At 46.0% G+C, this 27,902-nt stretch overlaps 2 protein-coding genes across 3 annotated transcripts in view; both read left to right on the top strand.

Annotated features, from left to right (window-relative positions):
* The window catches only part of LOC309335093 (E3 ubiquitin-protein ligase RNF213-like), a 90,762-nt gene extending 83,809 nt beyond the window's left edge, over positions 1-6,953 (top strand). Inside the window, exons 62-68 of the mRNA XM_081850037.1 lie at positions 670-850; positions 982-1,183; positions 1,310-1,387; positions 2,099-2,296; positions 4,285-4,374; positions 4,475-4,653; positions 4,785-6,953. Of these exons, the coding sequence (XP_081706163.1) occupies positions 670-850; positions 982-1,183; positions 1,310-1,387; positions 2,099-2,296; positions 4,285-4,374; positions 4,475-4,653; positions 4,785-4,938 (1,082 nt within the window). The 3' untranslated portion in view covers positions 4,939-6,953. The remainder of the gene's footprint in view (positions 1-669; positions 851-981; positions 1,184-1,309; positions 1,388-2,098; positions 2,297-4,284; positions 4,375-4,474; positions 4,654-4,784) is intronic.
* A 1,829-nt stretch (positions 6,954-8,782) lies between these two features.
* Positions 8,783-26,348, top strand: ENDOV (endonuclease V). Of its 2 annotated transcripts, none has more exons than XM_081849939.1 (9): positions 8,783-8,896; positions 10,339-10,510; positions 11,062-11,196; positions 12,425-12,464; positions 13,363-13,475; positions 14,556-14,624; positions 15,111-15,239; positions 22,049-22,119; positions 25,916-26,348. In XM_081849939.1, the coding sequence occupies exons 1-9, from the start codon at positions 8,835-8,837 to the stop codon at positions 25,944-25,946; spliced, it is 822 nt and encodes a 273-aa protein (XP_081706065.1). In that variant the 5' UTR covers positions 8,783-8,834; the 3' UTR covers positions 25,947-26,348. The 2 variants fall into 2 exon arrangements, with proteins under 2 accessions (XP_081706065.1, XP_081706064.1); XM_081849938.1 differs by having other exon boundaries at positions 21,955-22,119.
* The last annotated feature ends 1,554 nt before the right edge of the window (positions 26,349-27,902 follow it).

Genomic DNA, 27,902 nt, shown 5'->3' with positions numbered 1-27,902 from the left:
GGGAGAGAGCTTGAGAAATACTCATGTAATTCTGGGTGGAGATTCTGATCCTTCATTAATGCTAATCAATGCTGATGGCTGATTCTGATGTCTTTACCAGTTGGTTTTCCAGCACTTCAGGCACGAAACATCTTCAGTCAGGGCTCTGTAATGGCCATATTAGTGGACACCCCTTGAATGGCATTTTCATTTTATGGAGTGTGCATTTCTCTTTGCTTAACTGTTTGGAGTCATTCCTTGTGAACATGCTGAAGGTGATCTTTGCCCTGCTTTCCAACAGGTTTGCTTAGTTCACCACTTTCTAAGACAGAACAAGAATGTGGGAGTCGAGGTGCTGAGGCATACTTAAAATGAGCCAGTGTGGTGTAGTGGTTAAGAGTGGTGGACTCATAATCTGGTGAACCGGGTTCGATTCCCCGCTCCTCCACATGCAGCTGCTGGGTGACCTTGGGCTAGTCACACTTCTCTGAAGTCTCTCAGCCTCACTCACCTCAGAGTATTTGTTGTGGGGGATGAAGGGAAAGGAGATTGTTGGCCGCTTTGAGACTCCTTAAGGGGATTGAAAGGCGGGATATCAAGTCCAAACTTCTCTTCTTCTAGCTTCTTGGTAATGAACAAGAGATAATTAGAAACCTGGTCACTCACTAATGTTTTCTGGTCCAAATGCAGGTGAAATTAAACTCCCCAAAGATTATTGTGCTTCTGACCTCACTCTGAATAGTGACTTTGAGATCCTTCTGCCTCGCCGACATGGTCTAGGCCTCTGTTCCACTGCCTTGGCCAGTTATCTCATTGGCCTACACAATGACTTTGTCTACGCCGTAGAAAAATATACAACAGATGCCGAAAGGTATGTCTGCGTGTGTATCTGCTAGAATCCCCACTACTTTCTGCAGGGTGACAGATAGCCTTATCTGGTGCCATATCAGCAGTAGAGCAAGATTTCTCATTCTCTTGTGTTCTCCCTCCCCATCTCAACAGATACTCCGTCAGCCCTGCCGAAGTGACGGATCTACATGTGATCACTTACGAGGTGGAGAGGGACTTGATCCCACTGATCCTATCCAACTGCCAATACAGCGTGGAGAAAGGAGGGGAAGCCCTCCAGGAACTGGAACTGGAAAAAATTGAGCAGCAAATCACTAGCAGATTCCTACAGGGAAAGCCTTTAATCACACTGACAGTATGTATCATAGAAGCTTAATGTTGCCACATAGCTTTCCTGGTGCCTTGTGAGATCCATTTGTCAGGTTAGAGAGCATTATTGCAAAGGGTTGCTCACTGGCATATTTTCTCTCTTTCTCACCAGGGCATACCCACTCTGGTATACAGGCATGACCAAAATTATGAGCATCTCTTCAATGATATCAGAACCAAGCTGAGCCAGGTGAGCTTCATAGATGGGAGAGAAAGAAATACAAAAAGTGGCTGATTGCATTTCAGTTAAGTTTTGTTATAATTAGGATTAGCTTCTTGCTGCACAGTTCCTGATTCTGTGCTTGCTTGGTTTTTGTTGGCATCCTTCTGTCTCGAGAGATAATGGAGTGCATTGCAGGGGTGAAGTTAAACCACTGGAGAATCACAGCGCCTGCTGTGGCTGTAGAGACCAGTAACTCGTAACTGCATTGTTTTTGCTGTGTTAGTAGCACTGAAGTGACCCTCTCCAGGTGCAAGCCTGGGTAGTGTGTATGGAGGTCAAACAACTCTGTGTATTGCCCAGAGACCAAGACCCCACTCTTGGCCTTGCTGATGTGGTTCATTGGGCACCAGATTGGTTGCTGGTATTGTCGGAAGGAGAGTGTATAAGATGCCATCCAACCATCTTAAGGACTCCACTGCGGATTTGTGTAGGGTTTACTCCTTAGCCTCCCAAGATGTCCCACAAGGCAGCAAGTACATTGGTAGCCCTTTGGAATTCATTGGGACACTTCCTTGTAGGTGTGTGCCCAGTTTGCTGTCCAAGTCAGGGCCTGGCAAACAGCTTCTATAACTTGGAAGAATCATTGCAGAGAAAAGGAGTGCAAGACTGACTGCAGTGTTTGCAACAATCTGTGCTGAATGATGGGTGTTGACTGGCTTTCATTCCCTTGAATTACAGAGCTCTCTGCCAAATTCCACAATTGGCATGATCAGTGGGGAGCTGCTATCCTACAGTGACATCTGTGAAGCTCTGTCTGTCACCGAAATAACCTTAGGATTCCTAGCTGTGGCTGGAGGAGACCCAGATATGACTTTGTCTAAGTATGTTGAAAATATCCTGCAAATGGGCCATCAGATAAGTGACCACGTGATGAAGGTGAGTGCAGGGGAAAAGAGGAAAGTAGACTAGGCTGAACGTGATGACTGTCTTACATGCCCCAAGCTAAAGGAGGTGCTCTCTCCACCCATTTTTTTCCAGAGGTCCAAGTTCCATTCACCTTTGGCCTTCCTCTTGACCTTTTGAGATGGAATGGGGGACCATCCCCACAATTATACTGTCCATTGGAGAAAGCACAATGCAACTGTTGTCTTCCAGCTTATGATTTAAGTCCCTTTATTTTGGCTGTTTCTGACTTTTAAAAAGAACATCTTTTTGCTATTGCAAGTTTTCAGTCAAACCGTTTTTTGCAAGAACCTAAAACTACCACACAGCCTAATGATTTATCCACACGCCACGCTTTCCAGGCATGGTCCTTGCATTAAAGCTCCAACTGCTCTGAATTGCAGCAGAATTGCCATTAGTTGCGCTTCAGCTTTAAAGAGCAGGTTTTTGTGGGGGAAAGCTCCGGGGTGAGAAAGAGAGCATTCAGATACAGAGCTTTAAAGCTCAGGCCTGTGCCTGGAAAGCACAGGGCAAAAAGTAAGTCCTAGCACCCTAGTGGTCCAAGACATTCTGCTGCTTCAAGGGGTGTTGAAATGTCACAGAAGTGGATGCTGGTTTCTGTTTAACTTGATACAGATAAAAGCCAGTTATGGATACACACGAGCTGAATAACAATAAACTCTTGGGCACTTTAGGATGAGTTTCAATGAAAACAGAAACTTAAAGCTATTTTTAAAGAAAAAAGATGTTGCTGGTTGCAAATTTATTGTCTCTAGAGAATATACGTGTAACAGAATGTATATATTCATTTCATTTATTTTATTTCTTTGCTGCTTTTCACTCACACCAGTGATGAAGCGGCTTACATAGATAAATAATAATATAAAGGTAAAGGTAAAGGTACCCCTGCCCATATGGGCCAGTCTTGCCAGACTCTAGGGTTGTGCGCTCATCTCACTCTATAGGCCGGGAGCCAGTGCTGACCGCAGACACTTCCGGGTCACGTGGCCAGCGTGACATCGCTGCTCTGGCGAGCCAGAGCCGCACACGGAAACGCCGTTTACCTTCCCGCTGGTAATCGGTCCCTATTTATCTACTTGCACCCGGAGGTGCTTTCGAACTGCTAGGTTGGCAGGCGCTGGGACCGAGCAGCGGGAGCACACCCCGCCGCAGGGATTCGAACCGCCAACCTTTCGATCGGCAAGTCCTAGGCGCTGAGGCTTTAACCCACAGCGCCACCTGCGTCCCCTAAATAATAATATAGAACATCACAATTGCAACATAAATCATGCAAAATAATTACAAATCGTCAGTAAAACAACCACCTTCTACTAAACATTATTAATGAAAAACAACTTTAAAAATATACCGTATTTTTCGCCTTATAGGACGCACCAGCCCATAGGATGCACCTAGTTTGGGGGGGAAATCAAGGAAAAAAATTTCTTTCCCCCCCAGGTTTGCGCCATCCCCAAGCTAGAAGAGGGAGATGGAGCGCTCCGTCTCCCTCTTCTGCCTTCAGGGACAGCCTCTCTAGCCTCCATGGGGCAGCGGCTTGCCCCGCTGTCCCCTGAGCTTGTGGGGCTGGCAATGGGGAGAAGCAAGCTTGCTTCTCCCCCCCCCCAGCCTCCAGACCAGGTTGGGGAATAGCGGGGTGACAGCGCTGCGCCTCCCCGCTGTCCCCCCAGCTTGTGGGCTGCAGGCTGCTGCCCGCAAGACTTGCGAGCCCGCGGGACCTCCCGCCGGGCTTGCAAGGCTTGCGGATAGCTTCCTGAAGCCTGCATTTGCCCCATAGGACGCACACACATTTCCCCTTCATTTTTGGAGGGGAAAAGTGCGTCCTATAGGACGAAGAATACGGTATTTGCATTTCTTCTAAAGGAATGTTTAGCTATGTCCACCTCATCTTCATAGCTGTTGTATACCTAGTTCTGAATTATAGTAAACTTAAAAACGGTCAAACATTTGTGTGTTTCTTACAGGTGCTGAGCCGATGTCACCTAAAGCACATTATTGCACTGTGGCAGCTCCTTTCAAGCCATAAATCTGAACAGCTGCTGCATCTGAAAAAGGTAGGAATCTGAAAGGGGTGGGGAGGATGAGATAACTTGATGTTCTGTGCTCTTGTTCTCCCTTCTTCCCCTAACGATGCTGTTGTGTGTTTCTTCCCAGGATCCCTTCGCAGAGGTCAGCGAATCCTATAAAGAGGAGCTCACTCCAGAGAACACAAAACTCCTCAATGCCTTCCTTATGCAGGCTGGGCTGGAGTCCTTCCTCCAAGAGTTGCATGAAATGATCATCCTGAAGCTCAAACATCCCAAAGCTCAGGAAGGGTTCAAGCCCAAGTGGAGGTAAGAGCCTGTCAAGCCCAAACTTTGCATATTTTCTTCATCACCTGAATGTAACTCTTTTTGTCCCATACACTGCAGAATAGCTGATTATACTTGTACTCACTCCCTCTTTTTCACTCTCTCTTTCCCAGCCTTAAGGACACACTTATTTCATACCTCGAAACGAAAGGGAGCAACATACCAGAAGAACTAGAGGATACATTCCCAGAAGAGATCCTGCTCTCCCAGTGTATCACTGCCTGGAAAGTGGCTGCCGCTCTTAAACGAGACCGAAGGCTTGGTTAAATGCAGACACTGTGCTGCTTCCTCTCTTCTTGGCCAAGCCACTTTCTGAAAAAAGAATTCCTGGAGAGCAAAGCACTGGATTTAGGTGCTGCTTTTCTTGCACATAGCAAAAACGAAAAGCACCTTTTGGATAAAAAAACCACTTTCATTGCTGAAGGAGTTCCTAATGGAAAGTGTCGCTGCGCGATATTAAGAATAAACTATAATGTGTAAATCTTAATTTAAGCCATGGAAGCCAAAATAAAAATGCTATTTATCTCCCAATAGAGCACAAGCCGAAAGATGCAAGTCACATTCAGAGGAAGGCAAAAAGACCTTTTCAGTGGCAAGTTTAGTGGATAGCAACACAGGTCCTTAAAAAAACCCAAGGTATAAATGGTCAGTATGGGGCTATAGAGCAGGGGCTGTGTGTCACCTTTCTGTGGGATGTCTCTTAACCCTTAAGTCACTCAGGTCAGCAAGATACAAGGAACCAATCCTCTTTCCCTCAGGTTTTTTCTTAGTCTTCCTAAGTGCTACCAAAGCTGCCTTCTCTACTACTAGAGGCATTGTTTGTTTGTAACTTTTATTTTGCCATAGTGTGTCTGTTAGTCTTTGGATCAGGACACCCAAACAAAAATTGTCAAAGCTTGGTCAAGGAGTTTTCTAGGTGGCTTTCTTAAAGCCATTCAGCAGGCACAGACTCAGAACTAGCTTGACGTCACTGCCTACACAAGAAGCAGCCAGTCAAAGTTGCCTAACCTGCCTGTTGTTGGCCATTGTGAATAGGTATATTCACTCACTTAGGCAGCCTTCTTCATAGTCACATGAGTGTCAAAATCTGCTTGTTTCACAGCTGAACCCTTGTATGCATAAACTTGGATTTCCTTTCTTTGACTTCCACGACTTAGATATTCTGTTTGATGTTAGTGCTTTGAATATAACAACTGATTTGCTGCTGATGTTAAATTTGCAACTGTGATCATGATTAACTATGCCGTCTTAATTTCTGTTTGGGCCGAAAAATAGCTCAAGCACATTTCTCTGATCAGCTTCATGAAGGAAACAGTGTTGAATTTGTTGGACCAACTAGGATGCTTTCAAAAATAAGATAGCTATTTTATTTCATTTAAATAATGTTATGCTTAAACTGTCAGCTGTATACAGCACATTTAGCAGCTTGAGATGCTGTGCCTCATTAAAACAACAAAAGGAGGAGATTCTGTGGAAGTGATTAAGATTTCTTGAAGGAGGAAGAAAATACCACTTACTCCTGTGTGAACTGGTGCACCATTAATTCAAGGAACTTTTTCAAATTTCTGTTGAACTGCATTCATGTGGATTTTTAAGCACCTTTCCCAAAATATTCTTGTCTTGACAGGCAGATGACAACGACAACCCAAAATATTTTTGGGAGGAATTTCTCAGGGTGAAAGTAAAGTAGTATCTGCCACTGCTATAAATGATACTAGCCAAGTTCTGTTGGTGCTTTAAATTTTATGTGCTTTATAAATAACAGGGTTCTTAATAGGCAATCATACCACATGTGCTTACACATACTTCAGTTCACTGAACTTTTTCTTAAAGGGCTATCAAAAGCTCATTTCACATATTCTGAGTACTTGCATTTCTGGCTATCTGCATAACTTCCCTAAACTTGACCTGTTCAACATGCATAATCTATTGATAATCTACACTGGGTACTAAATACAGTTTATGAGTCACTGCTGACCCAACTGATTGTTATTTAAGTAGTTACCTTATTACTAGAAAGTTCTGAGTCTGGGGCTGAGTTGCTTAGACTTGCTCTATTTCCAAACAAGAATACAAGGGACAGGACACAGTGAAGGAACAAAATCCATTATTCTCCTTGTGGATGATGCATTTGGCTGTAATAAAATTAGCACTGTACTGGCGAAACAGTAAACTGTGGCTTTGTTTACGAGTATACTGAGTTGGGGGACCATAACCAACAAATGTTTAAAAATTATTTTGTATTTCCCCCCCTCCTTTTAATAAAAAATGGCTACACAAGACTTGTATTGTGTTTAACTGTCCTGAAATTTTGCTATCATGATGAATTCAGTCTGGAAAGTTGATTGTGTTCCTTGTTACTTACAGCAGATCTCTACTTACACCATTATTTCTTGGGTTGGCAGGGGTGAGGTTTTCTATAAACTTGCAATTCAAAAGCAAATCAGCATAAGCGTCTCCCAATTATTAATACGGTAGGTCTGAGATGCTTTTCTACACAGAAGAGAGACATCTCTTCAATACGTTATCAGTTGATTTGCTGCTCAGCATGAAAACTATATATTCAGTGACTTAAAGGTTCATTCATTTTGGAGCTGGGTTTGAAAGGAAAGGCAAGATTATGATGGGTGCTTTGCTTGTTGTGCAGTGCTAAGGCTTATCATTGCCATCTTTCTTCATGTATAGGGTTTTTGCAGTTACTCCAGATATTCAACAGATAGTTTCTAGAATGATCAAGCATCTTTTGGAAATAAATTTCATATTGCTGCGTCAAGCATAGTGGTGGGGAACCTGCAGCCTTCCAGTTAGACTTCCCGCTCCCATCCGGCCTGGCTCAGTCTGGGAAGTGTAAAAATATTGAACTGCTACCTTCCCTGTAGGAAGTATGCAATGAGAACTATGTATGTGTGTGTTTCCTTTTGTTCGGGGTTCTCCACCCTACACTTTTGCGAGCGAGGACCCTCTTTTAACAGCTCGTTTTCCTGACAATAAAGATCAGGCTTACTAGCCGCTTTGCTTTATCCTATCTTTGGTTGGTCTCTGTTCATTCTCGGACCGATAGGGAACCTCAGCGATCTCTATATGGGCTCCTTGCATGCACCTTCTGCAAGGGAAAGGAGAAGTTCAATATTTTTACAACAGAAGCTCTGGGCATAGACAGTGTTACAAATTGGTGTGTGTGGCAGAGAGGAATTCCAGAGGGGCAATCCTGTTAGGCTGCAATAGATTGTAATGGGTTGCTTTGAAGCAGGGCCAGATTTAGGTTTGATGAGGCCCTAAGCTACTGAAAGGTAATGGGGCCCTTTATGTGTCCAGCTGCCCTTTGTCAACAAATTATTGCTGTTTTTTGTGTTGAATTTATGCTATGTGGTAATTGATGGACCTAATAGGTATGTAAAGCCATTTGCACATACAGTTGTACCTCTGGTTAAGAACTTAATTCGTTCCGGAGGTCCGTTCTTAACCTGAGGTACCACTTTAGCTAATGGGTCCTCCCACACCGCCACCACGTGATTTCCGTTCTCATCCTGAAGCAAAGTTCTTAACCCAAGGTACTATTTCTGGGTTAGCAGAGTCTGTAACCTGAAGTGTTTGTAACCTGAGGTATTGCCATGCAACCAGTCCATGCAGAATGTAGGCACCCTATATAAAGAAATGAGCAAACCAGGGATATTTTAGGGAGCAGGCTAGCAGGCGGGGCCCATTACTTACATCATAGGAGCCTACACAACACAAAACGCTGTTGCTGTATGTAGGTTTTATTTTATTTGTTTTTTATCTTATATTTCGGAAATGTAAATTTAGAGGGGTTTTCCCCTTTAAATTTTTCTAGGGCCCCCAAGAGAGTGGGGCCCTAAGCTATAGCTTGTTTAGCTTATACATAAATCCGGCACTGCTTTGAAGTCACTTGGGAGGGGGGGGGAGAGAAACCCAACCTCCTTGCCATGCCCTGTATTTTTCCACAACAAAGGTGGCAACCCAATCAGCAGAACTTGCCCTTTCCAACCCTAAGGCGCGCCTTTCCCTATCCCAGGAGGCGTGCGCCCCTTTCCATCACTGAACTGCAGTGCAGAGAGAGAGAGAGCGCCCTTGGGTTCGCTCGGTGGGGGCGTGATCAGTGCAGGAGCAGCCCAGGAAGTAGTAAGGCGGGAGCTCCGGCTGGAATGGCGGACCGGGCCGAATCCGAGGTGCGGGTAGCGGAGGAGACATTGCGCGCCTGGGAACGGTAAACTACAGCGGAACGTCAAGTCTTCCAAGGCGGCAAGCGGGAGCGCGCTATCGCTGGGGGCTGCGGGATTTGCATTGTGCTTTCCGGGCGGCTGAGGCTGCGGCTCGCTCGTGCGCCACCTCCTGGTCTTACTGCTGTTCACGCGCACGTCGTTTTTAGCTGCCTTTTGCATGGTTATAAAATGCCTTTCCTAACGCTGCAGTGCCTCAAGGGACCGTTGCGTTTGGGAGCCAGGAACTAGTCAACGTTTCTCGCCTAGCAGCAACAAAGTACCTTCTCGCCCCGAGGAGTAAAAACCTTAACAGCGCGACCAGAAGCTGGTTGGTTTACTGGGAAGCCAGCGCCATCGATTCCGAGCGAGCCTGCTTAGGATTTGAGCCTTAGCGGCGCTAGCTTTGCTGGTCAGTAAACAGCCCACTCCTGCAGTGCAGTCCTACACGTGTCTCATTAGCAGCAGGACCCACTGACTTAAATTGGTCTGATTCCCCAGGCAAATGAATTTAGGATTGCAGGGTTAGTGCCTCCTGCTGTTGGGCTAAATAAAAGTTACAAGGTGCTTGATAAACCTTACCAAAAGAAGTTGGTTGGGTTTGGACCGCTGTGTTTAACAACACTCCGTAGGGCAAAAAGTTCAGGTTACCTAATCTTGCCAGCTTTCCTAAATCTGATACCTTTGGGCTGGATTACAACTCCCATCAAGCCTAGCAATTGGCTGTACTGGCTGGGGGTTGATGGGAATTGGAGTACAACAGCATTGGAGCGCCAAAGATTTCCCAGCCCTGAATTTGGCTTTGCAGGGTCAATGGTGAGACAGCGGGTGGAGAAACTTTGGAGGATTGACTCCAGATAGTAAACTTACAGTGAAAGGTACGGATATATATATTTGAAAGCAGAATGGTTTTGTCTGCTTATGTGTTGTTCCAAATGTCAATATGCATTCCCTGAGATGGAAAACAACAAAAGCAGACCACTGTCTCCCGCCATCTCCCTCCCACACAATTAAAAGATAAAGGTATACTTTAGTCCTTAATTTGTTTGCGGGGGTTGGAGAGAGATGTTCTTGTATTTGTGGAAAGACACATGTGTTGAAGCAAAATGAGTTGGTTTCATAAGCATTCTGAGCCAACAAAGGTCTCCTGTACTGTATATTCTTATTAGTCTGGAGACAGAGAAGATGTTTGAGTTTTTTAAAAAGAGCTAATTCGTATGGTGGAGGCATACATTTATTGTCCCTCCGCTATCTCAGGGTTAAACAGATTGTGCAGGATTTCAAAAGGCTACAAAAACCTGCAGAACCTTTGAACCAGAGGCAATCAAGGGATAACAGTGAGCAATGATGCTTCTATCATACTCCCCCAACACATTGAAAATTGTCTGTTCCTGGCCTGCTCTGGTGCTGGAAACAAACAGATGCTACCTAGTTCTATTATATTTCATAGTGATCAAGCACAGCTGAAGGCAGATGTAATTGACCAGGACACCCAAGAGTGGCAAAGCAACCCCTCCTTTGCTGGCCTGGAGAGAGTTGGAGGAGTGGACCTGTCTTACATCAAAGGAGATGACACAAGTGCCTGTGCTTCACTGGTGGTGCTCAGCTACCCAGACCTTGAGGTAACCATCATAGATCTCCCAGGTTTTAAGGTTGACAACAGAAGGAAGGGATCTTTGAGTTCTGGTAGATCCAGCATAGAAAGGATAATAAATGTCAAATGTTACAGTATTCTTAGTTGCTGCCTGAGCAACTTTAAATTAGTAGTTCTGTTTGTCTTCAGGCATTTGAAGGCTGAGGATAGTATTATGGCAGCAATTCAGGAGTAATTCAACAAGACATGTGAGTTTGGGGAGTTTCTGCCAAATTATGATTGCTTGATCACTATAGACCAGGCATAGGCAAACTCGGCCCTGCAGATGTTTTGGGACTACAATTCCCATCATCCCTGACCACTGATCCTGTTAGCTAGGGATGATGAGAGTTGTAGCCCGAAAACATCTGGAGGGCCGAGTATGCCTATGCCTGCTATCCTTATGAGGATGCTAAGATGGTAATGTGTGCATATTACTTCACTTGCTTGAGAATGTGGTCAGCCACTCTTGCTCATTCTGCTGAGTGAGTTACTCCACAAGGAAATATTTCACTCTGCATTCTCCCTTGATCTTTTTAGGTCCTGTATGAAGACTGTTGTATGGTAGCTGTGAATGCCCCATACGTGGCAGGTTTCCTGGCCTTCAGAGAAGTCCCTTTTCTTGTGGAGGCCCTGCAGCGGCTAGAGCAAAAAGCGCCTGGTCTCAGGCCCCAGGTGTGATATTTCCCGCCCTCTGCTCAATCAGACCAAGAGTCCATCTATTCCAGGATATTTTCTTTCCTGCAGTGGCCGACCAGATCCCTCCAACAAGCTCACAAGTAGAGCTAGAAAGCAACAGCCCTCTCCTACTGTGGCTCCCCAGAAGCTGATATTCTATCATCATCATCATCATGCCAATTAATTTATATATTGCTTACATGCTGAAATGTCTTCTAAGCAGGTAGCATACTGGTTCTGAATGTGGAAGGTTCCCTATTGGTATCAGCGTCTGCTTTTCTCTTTTCTTTGTGGGAAATTGCCACTAAGGACATCTTTTCTGCATAACAGTTTTGTGCCAACATCTGCTTCACAGGAGAGCTCACCAGGCTACCAGCCCCACAAGGCATCTGTGCAAAAAAAGAGGGATGCCACCTATGCTTATTTATACGGCATCTATAAATGAATGCAGATTGCTAAATCAGGATTTGTTGCTCCTGATTTAGTCTTGCTCTGATTTGATTTTACGTGCTCCTGTTTTAATATTTGGTTAAGATCCTTTTAAGGCTGAGTTGTAATCTTTTTTTAAAAAAAACAACAACCAGTTGCTTTTAGCAACAAGTAAGAATAATAACTTGGATCCAGACTTAATCATGCTTTTGCAGTCAACGCAGTGAAATCAGTGGGACTTAAGCGAGCTTTGCTAGATCTGAGCGATGCAGCAGTAGCCAGCCAGGTGCCACTGCCACCCACACCTGTCTGTTTACCTGCTCAGCACATTTCTCCTGCTACACTTCCCATTGAAGCATGTGCAGGGAAGTAAGGAGCTGCTGCACCTCTGAGCGCATGCCGAAGGGATCCAAGTGATCTCTAAAACAGCGTATGTGGAGTCATCCACAACTGCTACAGGAATTCCCTCACAAAAGAGTTAAGACTGGAGAGGAATATTTGGAACCAAAAGGATGGTGAGGCCTGAGGAACAGGCACTCTGTCACATGTTCCTTCTGAACTTGAGGTGAGGGAATTGTGTACATTACTCACTTCCTACCCCTGCAGCTCTACGTCCTCAATGAGGAATTCCTGGGGTATGGCTTTGTAATTGCATCTCATCTCTTTCAGCATTGGAGGAAGATGGTGTGAATATGTGGGTGCATTCTCTCTCTCTCACACACACACCTTCACTTATTGCAAACGTCTCCCACTCTACATCACCTGTCACTTACGTCCCTCTTTGTGGCTTTTCTAGGTCCTGCTCGTAGATGGAAATGGCATTCTCCACCACAGAGGTAAGACTCTTGAATTGGCTTTTTAGTCTAGCAACAATCGGATTTCCCTTCCATATTTGGTTGGTCTGCCATTGCTCCTGGGAGTTCTAGAGATGCCAGCATGGGGAGCTTCTCTCCAGTGCTGGCTTCCATCTTTTACAGTGCCCTTGGGAAAGACGCCCTCAGTTTACACCCTCTCTCACACAAACACCCCACTCAAAGCGGGCAGACCACTTCCTGGACACGCAGCGTAAGTTAATAATGCAGAGTTTTTAAGTGAAAGACTAAGAGCTTTACTGAGTTAAAATAAACTTCTTCATAAACAGATTGACTGAAATTACATACTGACTCTGCTCACAACTGAGGCAGACTGACTCTGACTGAAATCTTACTGAGAACACAGAGAGAAAATGGCGGCTACTTATAAGGAGAATGAGTCACATGTCAGAGGGACTCAACAGTTAGCAGTTAGGCCTGAATAACTTTAGTAGGCCCAAATGATTGTGCAGTCCCAGCACTTCCCAGCCTGCTTTGCTGCTTCTGCTCTCATGTGTCTTTGTCACATGACATTCCTTGCCACTGTCCCCTCACTGACCCTCTCCCTCTGGAGTCTGGACCCAAAGGCTGCTCTTATCACTGCTTGCATGCTTGCGAGCAGGTGAAGGAGCAGCAGCAAGATGGGAGAGGAGCACCAGCCCCACAACTGGCTGGGGACCTCCACGGGTACCCTGTTGATGCTGACCCCTGACCATGGGTCCAGCTCCTTGCAAAAATTTGTAGGCTTGCCTCTTCTGGCATGCTTTAGCTTTCCTTTGGCAGTTTGGATCTCTCAACGTCATAAAGAGACCCACAGCAAGTCGGAAAGCTCTCTCCCTGCTTTCTTTGCTTCAGCGTCTTCTTCCCACTTTTCCTTCGGCAGGCTTCGGCATTGCCTGCCATCTCGGTGTGCTCACAGGCCTCCCCTGCGTTGGTGTAGCCAAAAACCTCCTGCAGGTTGATGGTCTGGCCAATGACGAGCTGCACAAGGAACAGGTAAGTCCGGGATAGCAATTCTGAGCTCACGTTCCGAACAGCCATCAGGAAGGTTCGTAGATCAGTGGTGGAGCAGGGGCTCAGGGTGAACCCCCAACATTTCCAGGAAGGGCTAGGATATATATCCCTGTTTGAAACCCTGGAGAGCTGCTGCCGGCCAGTGTTATAAACAAACTAGAGGGACAAATTCTCTGGCTCAGTGTAAGGAAGCTTTCTATGAATCGTACATCAAGTGAGCCTCTTGTAGGAATTGTAGAAGATTTTGCTGGTTTCTCTGCACTGCAGTTGCAGTTCCAACTATGTACGTCTGTCTTTGTGTGTGTGTATTCCATTGGAATGGATGCATTGACCTACATGCACTGTGTCAGGGAACCACAGCCAATCTTGGATTCCTGACATGTTTGTGCATAGACATGCATTTGTTGCATGCACCTGAGAATGGTCTTATGGGTAAGTGTAATGCGTTTTACGCACAGTGAAGTGGCCCCAAAAGAGAAGTCACTCCTCTTTGCGTGGCGTGATCCTGCAAGAGAGAATTCCACCCAAGCTACTCCTGCCCCAGATACTTCCTTCAGGGACTTGCTATTCAAAGCTGCAGGACTGAACAGATACTAGCAAAGGAAATGCCTGACAAGTGTGATCCCAACCTCTTTCCATTCATAGTCTTTTTCACAGTTCATTTACATTTAGTGAGAGACAATTTTGTCATAGACATCTTGCAGTTGGGGGTGGGGGGAAGGAAGAGGTGGGGAGAGAAATGGGGGTATTGTTCTTTCGTTCTGTTGCCTATTATTAGTGTAGGGATTTGTGTCTCACCATCACGTGGGTAGGTCCTTCGTTTATGTATATATTTATTTTTATTGATAAGGCAAGAGATATGGGGTCCTAAGCTTGGTTGCTTGCGTTCAGTTGCTTGCAGTGTGGCTTGTTTGTATGTATGTATGTATGTGTAGGGGTGGGGGTGGGGGGTGTTAGGTTGTTGGATCCCAACCTCTTAAAGCAGGAGGAATTCTAGGAAGTCACCTCACGTTGATCAAGTTTATAACTCGTTTCAGCTGCAGCAAACCTATTGTATTCTAGATCCAAGACCTTCAGGCAGGAGGAGACACATTCCCCCTATTGAGTACTTCAGGGAAAATCTTGGGTATGGTAAGTACTGGGGTGCAGAGAGGAGCACTATTGATAGTGAGCAGAGTTGGAAGCACTGAGCCCCTGCCAAGGGCATCATGAGGTAGATGGGGAGTAGGCCCTGGTGGATCCTTTGCCTGTACTTGAACCAGGCAGAGGGCCTTCATGGTAGTGGCACCCTCCCTGTGGAACGCCCTCCCATCAGACGTCAAGGAGATAAAGAACTACACAACTTTTAGAAGCCCTGCATCAGGAAGTTTTTTTATGTTCAATATTTTATTATTTTTAAAAAGTATTTTGCTGGAAGCAAATAAAGCCCAGCCAGATGAGTAGGGCATAGATAATACAACTATTATTATTATTATTATTATTATTATTATTATTATTATTATGCTCCTCCATCTGGCAACAATGAGCTCTGAACTGGCTCCAGTTGCTCTGGCTTTTGCTCCCAACTTATTGTCACTTATGCTGTCTTTTGTTCATTTGTTTTTAAATCTGCCCTAGGCTTTGCGCAGCTACGCCAAGAGCACCAAACCCGTGTACATCTCTGTGGGCCACAAGATGAGCCTTCTGTCCGCTGTGCAGTTAGTGCACTCCTGCTGCAGGTATCGGATTCCTGAGCCCATCCGGCAGGTGAGAACAGGATTTCAGGTGGAAGGGTGGTGCTGGCAGCCTCAGGCCAAGGGACCAGCTGATTTGCCATGTCAGTTGTAGGCTAGCACTTCCAGTGGTGGTTGACCTGATGGCTGTTAGAAGGTTGCAAACACGGCGATGACCATCGTCCTGTTGTTTGTCCTCAGCGTCTTGTATTCTGAGGTTGCATATGTCCTCTATATGTGGAGCTTTCAGTTTAGGTATCTTGGCTGGTGATAGCCATTGAAGATCTGTCCTCCATAACAGGGGGAGGTAACCTGCTGGTTTTGGCCTAAATTGCCAAAGCACTCAGAACTTGGACAAGAGCAATTTGTCTCTTCTTTAGCAGGATTAGCAGAGAGACAGAGAGGGATGGGGTGGCAGACACAAGGAGTGGCATGGCAACCCAGCCAGATGGGTGGGGGGAATAAATTATAAAATTGTTGTTGTTGTTGTTATGGACCACTTTTAGCTCTGGCCTCATCCACTGCTGACTACCTGCCCACTCCCGGCATGTGACCACCAGCAAATTACACCTGTCGTGGCCGCCGGCCACCTGCCAGCTAGCCAGCCTCTGGGCCCTGTGCCAACTAAGGGGAGGGTCTTCCTGGCTAACACAGAGTGTAATCCTCTGCTCAGCCGATTCTTCCCTTTCAAATAACTTGCTGGTAAACACCAGGTAAAGTAGGGGAACTTTTTCTTTCTATCTTTTTTTACAAGACTGCCTTAAACTTACAAGGCTGCCTTAAATCAGGCTTAAACTCTCCCCCGGGGTCTCCCTGAAACTTCTCAAGGTAGTGCAAAGTTTATGGCTCCCAGGTAGGAGAGTGTTTGCAATCAGCTTAGACACCCCCCCCCACCCCCGGTTTATGAAAAAGCAAAAGGAAATGACTAAGATTGGATGGAAAAAATATGGTGTTTTAAAGAAAAGGTATTACAAGGAAAAGTTACAGAAAAGCCGTATATTCCCCAATGGAGCAAAATATCAAAATAGATTAAAATGTGATCCTCTTTTCCTCTTCTCTCATTACATGCACTAGAGCTGGTTCTCACTTATTTTCACAAAGCCTTTTCTTATCACACTGAGACCCACCTTGGTCTGCCCACCTCCAAACTACAGTGGTACCTCAGGTTACAAATGCTTTGGGTTACAGACACTTCAGGTTACAGACTCCGCTAACTCGGAAGTAGTACCTCGGGTTAAGAACTTTACCTCAGGATGAGAACAGAAATCGTGCGGTGGTAGCATGGCGGCAGCGGGAGGCCCCTATAGCTAAAGTGGTACCTCAGGTTAAGAACAGTTTCAGGTTAAGAACGGACCTCCGGAACGAATTAAGTTCTTAACCTGAGGTACCACTGTATTCTAAATGCTTAATAAAACCCAAAAAAAATTTTTACCTGCCCCCACTTTATATCTTCATTTTCTCCTGTCAGGCTGCACAAGTTCACCTTCTAATCCCCAAATGGATGTACGAGATAGTATACAGCATTTCATAAAAGCAAGGTTCAATTCCTTCACAACCTCCAAGGTGGGGAATCGCCACCCCACAAGCCGAATTGGACCTACCAATGCTCTCCATTTTGTTTTGTGAGGCCATTTTAGCTAAGCCATGCCCATGCATGCATTACATATGACATGGGCCAGATCCAGCACTCTGGGCAGATCCAACACACTGGCTGTTCCTTCTGCTTTCCAAGCATGCTCTTTTAGCAGGCTGCTTTTTATTATGGGATTTGTTTACTAGGAATTGCTTTTGGGCTGGCTCCATCCATAACTGCTTAGCAAATCATAAAACACCATTCCCAAGAGATGTTCCCTTTTTAGGAATGCATTGGATAGTTAAGATTTTTGCAAATATCCTAGCCCAGGCATGTCCAAAGTCCGTTTCAGGGGCCTAATCCGGCTCGCGGGTTGGTTCAATCTGGCCCCTGTGGCAGTTTACTTCCTGGAGTAAAATCCCAAGAAAACCTCAACAACTTCAATTCTAAAAAAACTCAACAACTATGAGGTAAAAATCATAAAAAAGCTCAACAACTTCAATCCTTCAATGCTAAAAAAACTTTGGTCGGCCCTCACGGACCTTCACTTCATCAAATCTGGCCCTCTTTGAAAAAAGTTTGGACACCACTGTCCTAGCCAATAACATTTTCTCCTGTCACCCCTCTGTCAATTTGCTTTTACTGAGAAAATTATAGGGTGCCCAACTATAGGTGGATGAAGTCTCCCATCCGAATTTCACGCCTGGGTGTTCCTGGAGTGCAGGATTTGATATCACTGCATGATATACTACTGCCTACGATGCAGGTGGAGGTTGCCCACGAATAACTGGCAAACCTGCACATCAGCAGACTTAAATGGCGAACATGAGGATAAAAGGAGTAGGCTAAATTGTCCACCTCCTTCCTAAGGCCTCCCTTTTCTTGACATGGAAATGCGTTGCCAGCTGCAGCCCCTTTGAGAGGCTGTGCGCTGGCTGGCTGAATAGCTCTAGCGGCATTGCTCACATCACCAGACTGCGGTGCTGCCTCTGGCTCAGGACACTGCAAGAGGGTCTGCAGAAGCTACCAGTTGAGAATACAGCCAGAAGGTGGCAGTGCTAGACCACCTGTGCCTTTGCTGACTGCAATGTAGGAAAAAGTTCAGGAGAAGCGGCTTTTCCCTTCTCTGTAGCAGGGCCCAGCTACCAAAACCACAGGGAACGTTTCTTAGTCGGTGGAGTGTGCGTAGTTGGGGCTCCCTCTTGATCTGTGGTTGCTTCACACGAACATGCACATGCTCATCATTTATTGGCTACAGCATTGCCTAAGAAGCCATAATAGTTCAAGCATCTGAGGGAGGGAACGAGAGGGAGAGAGAAAAATGCTTGTGCTGCACCACATCAGCACAAACACAAGGCCTTTCTGTGTATGATCGGTTTGCGTTTCCAAGTCACCAAGTGTTCAGTGATCCAAGGTTTTGTGTGCGCTTGAGAATGGAGCTCATTCCAATGTATATTTGAAAAGAAAAACTGCTCCAGTTCTTCTGTTTGATTGCTGCAGCGTGCCCCACATCTCACAACCCTCTAGTCATGGTGGGCTGCTTCACCCCTACCCCTGCTCTCACTACTACACAGGAGAGAGTCCCCTGTCCAAAAAAGGGCAGAAGGAAAGCTTGCTGTGTAATTTTAGGCCCTTCTTTCCATGCTTCCCAGCACTGGAATGAAACAGACTCCAGTCCAGTGGCAACAGAACTTCCATGCTCCACAGTCTCCAACCATGCCCTGGACTGATATGCCCAAATCTCTTCCCAAAATACTCCCGGCATAACCTCCAGCCCCTAATGCTGCTGCTGCAGCTAGTCTATTCCAAAAATAGGTGTGATCTGGGGGGATTATTAAGGCAACATGATCCATCTTATTGATTAGCCTCTTGGTTTAATAAGCCGGGTTAAGCTGACTCTTAGCACAGTGCTAGGAGTGAAGACTGGCAAGACTTTTTTGCAATATAAAAGGACACTTAATGATGCATCAGATAAACTTGCTTTGGGAGTGTCTCCCAAACCCAGGCTACCAAAAGTGAAATGAAGGTAGCTCTTGATGCTGCTACCAGTTATTGTAATACTTGATAAAATAGAAATGAAATGCCCCATGTTCTATTGAAATATACTGGAATGCATTTAAATCCCCTGGTTATGAACCCATTTGGGCCACTAGACACTGGAAGTCCCTGGTCGTGAATTTCATTGCAAAGCCAACTTTTTAATCAAAGAAGCAAGAGTTATTTGTCAGATGGGTGTAAGATGAGAGAAATTCCTCCAGCGAAACAGTTACACCCAGAGCCATTTTTCATTTTCACTCCAAATGGATGGATTTATTTTGGAAGAACAGGGCAGCTTTTAGCTTCTACTGTAGCATACAACACAACTTACTTGTTTGAGCCATCTAGATTCCCTTGTCCCGAAGGGAATTCTGGTATGGAGCTGAATGATGGGGACTAATTTTGGTGGAAAAGTGTAGGAGAAGGAGTCTCAAAGTTTGTCCTAATGAACCTTCCCAATGGTGAGGGATGCTGGGAGCCGGCAGGCATTGAAAAGCAGCACCTTGCGAAATCCCCCTACTTGTGCCTCTTAATCTAACTCTTATTAAATGTACAGGCATCCTGTCTCAGTATGGACCTGACAAGCTCTAATGGAACAGTGAGACCTAAGAAGCAATTGGGCTGAGGGCCTGATACAATCAGCCATGTCATTTTTGACCACAGTTCCCATTGCATACAAAGACTAACACTGCCTCTGCGTAAAAATGTAAGCTTCTCTCTCTTCAAAGGCATTAGTTGAGGTGCAGTGGTATTAAAGAATATTAGCCAGTTATAGGGGGAGAAGAGGAAATCTTCATTTTTAGCATTCCCCAGTGAAAGTGGGGGGGCCAGCTTTGCCTTGGGCAAAAGAGGAGAAGAGGCTTGAGGGTGTGCAGGACAACTGTGTAGCTACACGGAGGAGAGGGAAAGATGCCTAGCTAGGGGACAGGAGGAGCTGTCTTTGCAGAGGGCAAGGAGCCTGGCTGCTGGGGACCCCCAACTGCCAAGGCGATGGGAGGAAGACTCTACTGGGGATGCTTTAATAGGAGCAGCTGCACTATGTGTGGGGGAGAAGAAGGACGACGGCTGAATGCCATGTATTGGTTTGAAATAGTTAACGAAAACCAGTGGTTAATAACAACAGAAAGAAAGTTAACCTGTCCAAATATGGGCAAACCAACTTTGTCCTGCGGAGTGCTGCAGAAACTCGATCCCAAGTGATAGGGCTTGGGGAGGCAGATTATTCTGTGATATTTGGGAAGCCTGGAAGATGGTGAAACTGGGTATTGGCTTGTACATCAGGCCTAAGCATTGCAAATGGAGCCCTTCCCTTGCTGCCCCCATGGATTCAGTTTACAACGTGCAGGCTTGGGAGATCTAGGGCATGCATGGGGTATATTGTGCCCCAGGCCTTCTGCTGGCTCATGGCACGAAATGAGACCTTCCTCAGATAACTCTGTAGGTATGGCAGGGAGAGTCTGAGCTGTACCATGCAAGTTACAATAGGTGCCTCTAAGCCCTGGCAAAGGCCAATGGAAATTCAGAGGGGCTGGAGACTTGTGTGCAGGCCTAAGGTGGCCTGGTGAGATCTGTTCTGAACCAACCACAGGAAATGATAAACCCTCCACCCAATTCTCAGCCCTGGCACAGGGACTGTCTCAAATAACTGCTGGTCAAACACACCAAGTCTTTGCCCCAAGTGGTGTGAGAAGTGGTCAAAAAGAAATTGGGAAGGGTGGATTGTGGGGCGTTTTTATTGTCTACCATCTGGTGAGCTCTGAGTTAGTGGCAGCAATTTTCCCCGCAAGGGTGGTGAGCCCATTCAGATGGTTCGTCCTTGGAGGTTTATTGGACCTCATGGGTTCCTAAATCTTTCCAATGAGGAAAGCTGAGGATCCTGTTGCAGCCCTGATCTCGCTGTCAGGTATATTTGTTTTTAAAACCATTGCTGTAATTATTGACAATTATTTTATATACACTACTTAAATATTTTTCTGAGTAAGCAATCTATAATTTTTTTCCTATATATATATAAAAAAATCAATAAACCCAGCCAAACCACAAATCCTCCACCAAGTATTGGCTTGTTCTAGAATTAGGAAGTGATTCCCCTGGGAAGCCTAGTGAAATATGTTTCCCAAGGAAGCATGAGACAACCAGTGATGAGAATTTTGTCCCACTGGCTCTCTGCTATTTCACTCAGCTCAGCCATTTTGGCAGCATGCGCCTGCTCACATCACTTCGTTCTGAACACTGAACTGGCACACCTGCTGTTTGAGCCGGCGAATGAGTCAAAACTCTCACATACATACACATGCTCATATACAATATATTCATAGCCTAGAAGTAACTGCTTGAATCGCCTTTGGGAAATCTATAACCTGCTGAACAACTCATAGGTATAGAAGACCATTTTCTCCAAGTTATTCAGAAGGCACTTCCCATTGAATCAAGACATGGATTAGGGAAGGCTCATAGCAGCTCATGCCTGCAGAGTACTTTCTGTGCATTGTTGTTGTTGTTGTTGTTGTTGTTTAGTCGTTTCGTTGTGTCCGACTATTCGTGACCCCATGGACCAGAGCATGCCAGGCACTCCTGTCTTCCACTGCCTCCTGCAGTTTGGTCAAAGTCATGCTGATAGCTTCGAGAACACTATCCAACCATCTCGTCCTCTGTCGTCCCTTTCTCCTTGTGCCCTCCATCTTTCCCAACATCAGGGTCTTCTGCATTCTGTGCATGCAGAAGGTCAAATCCCCAACATTTTAACTTTTAGAAGGGGTCAGGTCAGAAGTGACAATGAGAAAGGTGGCTTCCAGAGTGGAAGCACCCAAGGTTAAGTGGGCGCAGGGTAGCCTGACCCTTCTACAAGGCCTCTGGATTTGTTCCTTGATTTCAATGCCCGTTCTGTAAAAATAATAATAATAAAATGGCACCCATGGCCATAGACGGGTGCCAGGGATGTGTTTTGCTGCCTAATTACTTGAGCTAGATTGGAGCACGGCCTGGAATTAATAGAGAGGCCTTGTGGTGAGTTGTTGGGTGGGAGGTCAGTCCAGAAAATGTTCCTCAGATGATTGGCCTAAGCATGGGCAGGACTGGGCTTTGGGCGTTTCTTCCTTGATCATTAGGTGTTATTTATTCCCTCTCGTCCCACCACAAGCTCCTCAGATACAACTGCAGACATCAGCCAGCCAAAACAAACTGTCCTCCCCCCCCCCCTGTTTTCTGTGTTCTGTTTTCTGCCCTGATTCCAGGCCGACATAAGATCCAGAGAGTACATCCGGAAACATTTGGAAGCCATCTCTGCATCACCTCAGCCAGAGAGGTAGGTGTGGGCGATTGGGTGGGATGCGTGGCCGCGCATCCCCTTTGGGCAATCTGCTTTTTTAATGCTCTTCGGTAATGGCATTAAAGGGACAGCTAGGGTAACTTGGCAAGGTGAAATGACCGCAGGGCCCACACAGCCTCCGGGAGCAGGCTATTTCCAGCAAAGCACCGTGTTGCGCCGTGTGTTCTCTGGGGAATCACGTGGCTGGGCATGGCAGAAATGCGTTTGGTTCGCATTTGCCTTCAGAAGGTCACAGGATTTGCTGTCCTTTGAGCAAATGCAACAGAAGCCAGTGGTGGTATTGCAGAAAAATGCAAGTCCTGAAATGGATGGGGTAGGCAGAAGGTAGACATCTGGGTGCTCTGCAGTAGATTTACCAACAGTTTCTTTCCCAATTCTCACTTCTTCTACAATCGCAACAGCAAAAATGCTTCGCACAACCTGCCCTTATGAGTTAGGCTACTGAAAAGATGAAGAAAGCTTGGGGAGAAAGTGGATTTTTGTGTGTCAGGATTGTGTAGCTCAGTTTCTGGCACAGTGAAAACCAATTCTTGGGCTGAGCGTGAGCTCTGCTCTACCCTGTTCCCTGGTTTTCTGTTGCCACTATGTTGAACCCAGTTTCAGTTGGTTCTTGTAACAAAACCAAAGTTGATCCTGCAAGCCTGGAGGTTGCCCATTCCAGTTCAGAGTTGCAGGACTCTGGCTGCTCTGGGCATTGAGACTGCTGCATCTTCTATGCTGTGTTAAATCCGCAGTCACCCAGGTGATGTTTTGCTCCTACAAACCAGCCCACGTCACTCCGGCTTGCAGCCAGGGCAGATCTGCTCTGTTCGGAGGGGGAGGGTGGAGTTTAGGAGGATAGTTGATGAGGAAAGGGATTAATCTCTGAATGGTGCAGCAGAACTTTTAAAAAACATTTGACCTAGCATGGTGGGGAGGGGAAAATAAGGTGCCGTGGATCAGGCAGCAAAATGTTTCTGTCTGGCCCTGTTTGCCACTCTGCCCCAAAACCTGCTTTCGTTCCAGTTCATTTCTGCTTCATTCCAGATCTGCAATCCAAATGTGGTGCTATGTCCAAATAATAAACCAGAATCTGTTTTTTTAATGCTGTCCTTATTATTGTCCTTTTGCTGCACTTATGACCTGCCTGTTATCTGTAGTGGCTTCATTTTCTGCCCCTAGACTCATTTGCAGCCTAGTATGTCCACTGACCCTGGGACCACCTCCATTCATAATACGCAAGCCCTGCCTTGGAGGTTAAAGGCAGCCAGGGAAGCTGTTTTGGAGATGCTTCCCCTCCGTAATCTGACAGTTGCCTTCAGGCTGAAGCTCTTGGAGGAGCAGAGATCGTAATCCTGGCAGGGAGGGAGTGATAGGTGTTTTAAGTGAGTGCAAGTGTCAGCCCCCCCGAAAGGCTATTAGCATTTATCTGAAGGCGGGATAATGGAAGAGGTGAAGATGAGGCAGGCCAAGTCCCTCTGCAGAGAGCTGGCAATTTGCCCTCCTACCCTTTGGAGCCTGATGCATGCAGGATTCTGCCTTCATTCAGGGCACTGGGGTTTGAGAACCATCTGCCACCATCCCAGCTGTTGTTGTCTCTGTTCAGCTCAAGGGGTGCTGAGTGCAGGATACGCCCCCAGCGTGCGCTGCCCCAGGCCAAGGCTCTTGTGCCCTCCTGTCCCATGCTGCGCCTACTTTTTATGATAGTTGTGTGTGTGTGTGTGTGTGTGCGCGCGCGCGCGCGCGCATGTGCTGGGAGTGTTTACCAGGGCTGCAAGTTTTTAACAGGTTTGCGTTGCTCAGTGTAACCCCCAAATGGCGCTGTGCTTGATCTATTCTAGATTCAGGAAAGGTACATGAATTCTGAATTTATTGTTATTCACATTTTATACTGTTTTTTATGCTGTTTTTTGTTGCATCAATTAAGTGTTTTAAAGTTGTTGTTAGCCGCCCTGAGCCCGGTTTTTGAACTGGGAAGGGCAGGGTACAAATACAAAATTATTATTATTTATTATTATGAGCGGTGGATTCTCTCCACCCCCCAGATCACGGATTCCTCAGTGCTTTTGGTTCTATGCTCCTTTTACACATTCTAGCCTAAAAGGGGAAAGACACTCAGATGTAGGTGCTTATTCTGCCCACACCTTCCAAAAGGTACAAGCTATTTTGATGCCTTGAATTTCACCTCTTTCTTGCTGCTGTTTGCCCCGGTAATAGGTTTCCAGCGAGGCTCACACTGCAGGGTCAGAGCTGGGCAGCAGTACACGTTCGCAAGGGAAATCCTGTTCCAACCAAGAAAAATATCGCATGCCATCTCTGCTTAGGCCCTGATTTCTCTAGTGCCCGGGAGGGTGTGGGTATACAGTTCCAGGGCTTCTGTTCTGCACAATTCCGATATGTTGGGGACACCCACCACCAAAGGCACACTGCCCTATGGCTGATCTTGTGGGGGCTACATCTCTGAAGTGGGAATGGCTTAAATGCAAAAGGCCACAAGCGAGGCCTGCAGTTCTCAAGGCTGCCTTCCGAGAGCCTTTACCGTCAACTATTCCACGATGTCTTAAATCATGCCTTATCATTCATTATTGATTATTCAGTTCAGGAAAAAACAGATTAATTTTTTATTGAAGGACAAGTGGGGGTGGGGAGGGCGCAGTGTCCTGGGGAATCGCAAAAAGCTTTTTAGATCATGGTGTCGCAGCAGGAGGCCAGTAAGGAAAAACTTCCTTCATTGTGTGTGCTTTTTTCAAAATTAAAAAATATATATTGGCTGGGTCAAATGTGGCAGGTTGTGGGGTCTGCAAAAAAAACCTCTTAGCATCAAAGCAGGGGACCTTCAAGAGTAATGTGTGTGTGTTTAAACAGGGTTGAGGAACATTTTTCAGTCTGAGGGCCACATTCGCTTCTGGGCAACTTTCCAAGGGCCATCCGTATCCCTGTGATAGGTTGGACTTGAGAGAAAAATGAGGAAATGTAAATTTTACCCTGGTGCATTAGGCTTGTTTCTACACACACACACATCCCTTCTCTATCCCCCATCCAGACAAGGAAGAGATATTAACAAGAGTTCTAGTATTTATTTTAGCTGGAGTACGAAGCAGGACAAGGGAGAAATAGAGTTCTGAGGGATAGGTAGAGAGGCCTAGAGGGCCGCAAATGCCTGCCACCATTTTAAAAGATGGGCGCATTGAGAAGGGACCCAGAAAAAACATTTGCAGTCATGGACTCATAGTGGGGGACTCATGCACGCACAGAGAAAATAAATAATGCTTTTTTTAAAAAAAATACAACCTTGTGGTGGCGAGTTTTGTGAGGGGGCAGGGCAGCCTACAGCCTGCAGGGTGTAGATTAGCCACTCCTTGTCTAGTATGAGCTGTGCCAAGTTGCAAGGCCTGAGTCCCCCCCCCCCCCATACCCAAGTGGAGGTTGGTGTTTAGGGCACTTTTCTTTAGCAAGCCAGTGCACTTTGACTGAGAAGTCCTATTGCATTTTGAGGGGCTTTACTAGAAAGTAAATGAGCTGAGGACTGCCGCTTCTGTTCCTCCAGGTATCACAGCAGCCGCCTACAAATACAGAAACCTGTGACTGTAGGAACTGTTCCCGTCAATAAGTAATCTCCAAATAGTGGCTTTTGTTGAGATACTGAAAATGTTACACAAATTGGCTAATTAAGTAGCTAACAGCAAGGCTGTTGATGAGAATTTTTTTCAAAAAAACAAAACTCTAATTTGTTTGGCAGCCGTGGAAATGTTCGTTCTTTCCCCCTCTTTTTAATACCTCCTCTCCTCTCTAGGATGAGTGAAGACACAGACTCTGAACATTAATGCAGCATTGAGGACGTTCTTTGAAACCTCTTTGTCCGGGACAAGTGACACAACGACCTCCCAACTGCTCTGTTACTTCTGTTGACTTCCCTGTGCAGATGTTCAGCAGAAGGAACAATGGAGCTTCAGTGCCACCAACATCGTGGCCCTGATCCCCCAGTCGTACAGCTGGGGCAATCTCGGGGCTGCTTCTCACCTTTGGTAGCAGGAAAAACTCTGTTGGTTACCAGAGCCCAGACTAGATGCAATGTTAGTTGCACAAAGAAGAAAATGTACACAGCACTACTGCTGGGAACAGGTAAAAGTTCAAATCTGTGTGTTGGGGCAATGGGAACAGCATTTGTGGGGACCCTGGGAGTGAAGTGTAACTCTTTCCTTGCCTACCAGAGTCTTCCCCAAACCCTTTCCTTGCCTACCAGAGTCTTCCCCAAAGCTGCTATTTGCATTTCGGAGGACGGGCAAGTCACACTTCCACTTCTTCTGTGCCTAGAAAGCAGTTTTGCACTTGACCATTGTCCCGCAGCTTTCCCCTGAAAAACGCACTCTTCGGTGCTAAATCAGAACAAACAGCAAACCTAGTTGTGATTAGCCTCAGGTTCCCACTGGCACTAATAGAAATGCAAATAGTTGTACTGGAGAAGCAGGTCTTCTCGGAACCACAACAGAGTTCAAGTCCCCTTCCTCCTCATGGTCTTGAGGCTGCTCCCTCTTCCCTGTGGGCGAATTGCTTTCACACAACTTGCATTGCCTCTAGTTCAGCCCTTGATTGGGAAACTGCATTCTACCCCAGTTGCTCTCAATAAAAATTTGGGCAGGTCCATATATTACATTTTTCTATGCACACATTTAGAGAGCATTGTCTTAAGCTTGCAATGCGTGAAGAAGAAGCCCCAAGTCCTGCTGCGAAAGGAGTGGAAACTGAGGAGTGGGCATGCAAGAGCATCACCTGTGCCTGTCTGTCTTCTTTTCTGACACAGCCACACGCAGGTCAGGAAGAAAGCATTGCTTTTGTTTGTAAGATCTTAGTCATATTTGAGATCTTCAAAGTGCCGAAAATAAACCTTTGTTGGTAATCTCTGAACGATTGTATTTCACACACACACACACACACACACACACACATATGCGGTTTGCCAACAAGGAGGTGCCCGAGAACCTGTGCTCGATTCTACAGCAAGAAACCAGACTGTGTAGGGCTGCTAATGGGGAAATAATACGGCAAGGAATGGGAATTCCAAGGGAAGGGAAGGGATTCCATTAAAGGCTGTGAGTTTAGCCATGCAATATGGCTCAACTCATTGGGGCAGTGTTCTCTCCTCTCCCCCCACCTCCCGCCCTTTTGCTTGAGCTTTTCTAGCGACATCAAGTCACTCAGCCTCCTGGCTCATTCTGCTCTCCGCTCTGCCGGCATGATCGTTTCTGCCACTTTCACACCTCCCTTGGGAGCAGATGCTGAATCCCCAACTCCTGATGGTCCCAGCAGATGGATAGTGAGAGGACTCTGTGTATCCCGTGGGTGGGTGTAGCTTGAGGAAGCCAACAATCTGCCTCCTTGTTTTGTAGGAGGCCCGGGCTACGCTCAGGCTGCAGAATCTTGCCGGGTGCCTCAGTTAAGCAGCCTTTACTTAGCCCACAAGGATGACAGTGTTTTGCCTTTGAGAGTTGGGCTTGCAATGGCCAGCAGGGTCTTATGGCAGCCAGAACTGGAAAAAGGAGATTCATGTTGCCTTGGTCACATGCTCTGGTCTGGCATCGTATTAGCGGGAGCCTGACCAGGAAACTCCAAAAAATGCATCAGACCTATGAGTTTTTTTAATATAAAAAATGTTTATGTAGCTAACTTTATTTTGTGTGATATTAAAGCATTAGTTAAATCTAAGTAAATGTTCATAGTAGCGAGCTGTTAGTAGTCAGACCAAATAATAGGTTTCATTATTTCATTAATTGTTGTGCCTT

The sequence above is a fragment of the Podarcis erhardii genome (assembly GCF_964252035.2).
Source record: "Podarcis erhardii genome assembly, chromosome: 2".
NCBI lineage: Eukaryota > Metazoa > Chordata > Lepidosauria > Squamata > Lacertidae > Podarcis > Podarcis erhardii.
This window is presented reverse-complemented; position numbering and strand designations above follow the sequence as displayed.

Coding starts and splice junctions, on each gene's coding strand:
- ENDOV (XM_081849938.1), top strand. CDS start 8,835: ATGGCGGACCGGGCCGAATCCGAGGTGCGGGTAGCGGAGGAGACATTG. Junction 10,511..11,061: donor TCAGCTACCCAGACCTTGAG/GTAACCATCATA, acceptor TGATCTTTTTAG/GTCCTGTATGAAGACTGTTG. Junction 14,625..15,110: donor CAGGGAAAATCTTGGGTATG/GTAAGTACTGGG, acceptor AATCTGCCCTAG/GCTTTGCGCAGCTACGCCAA.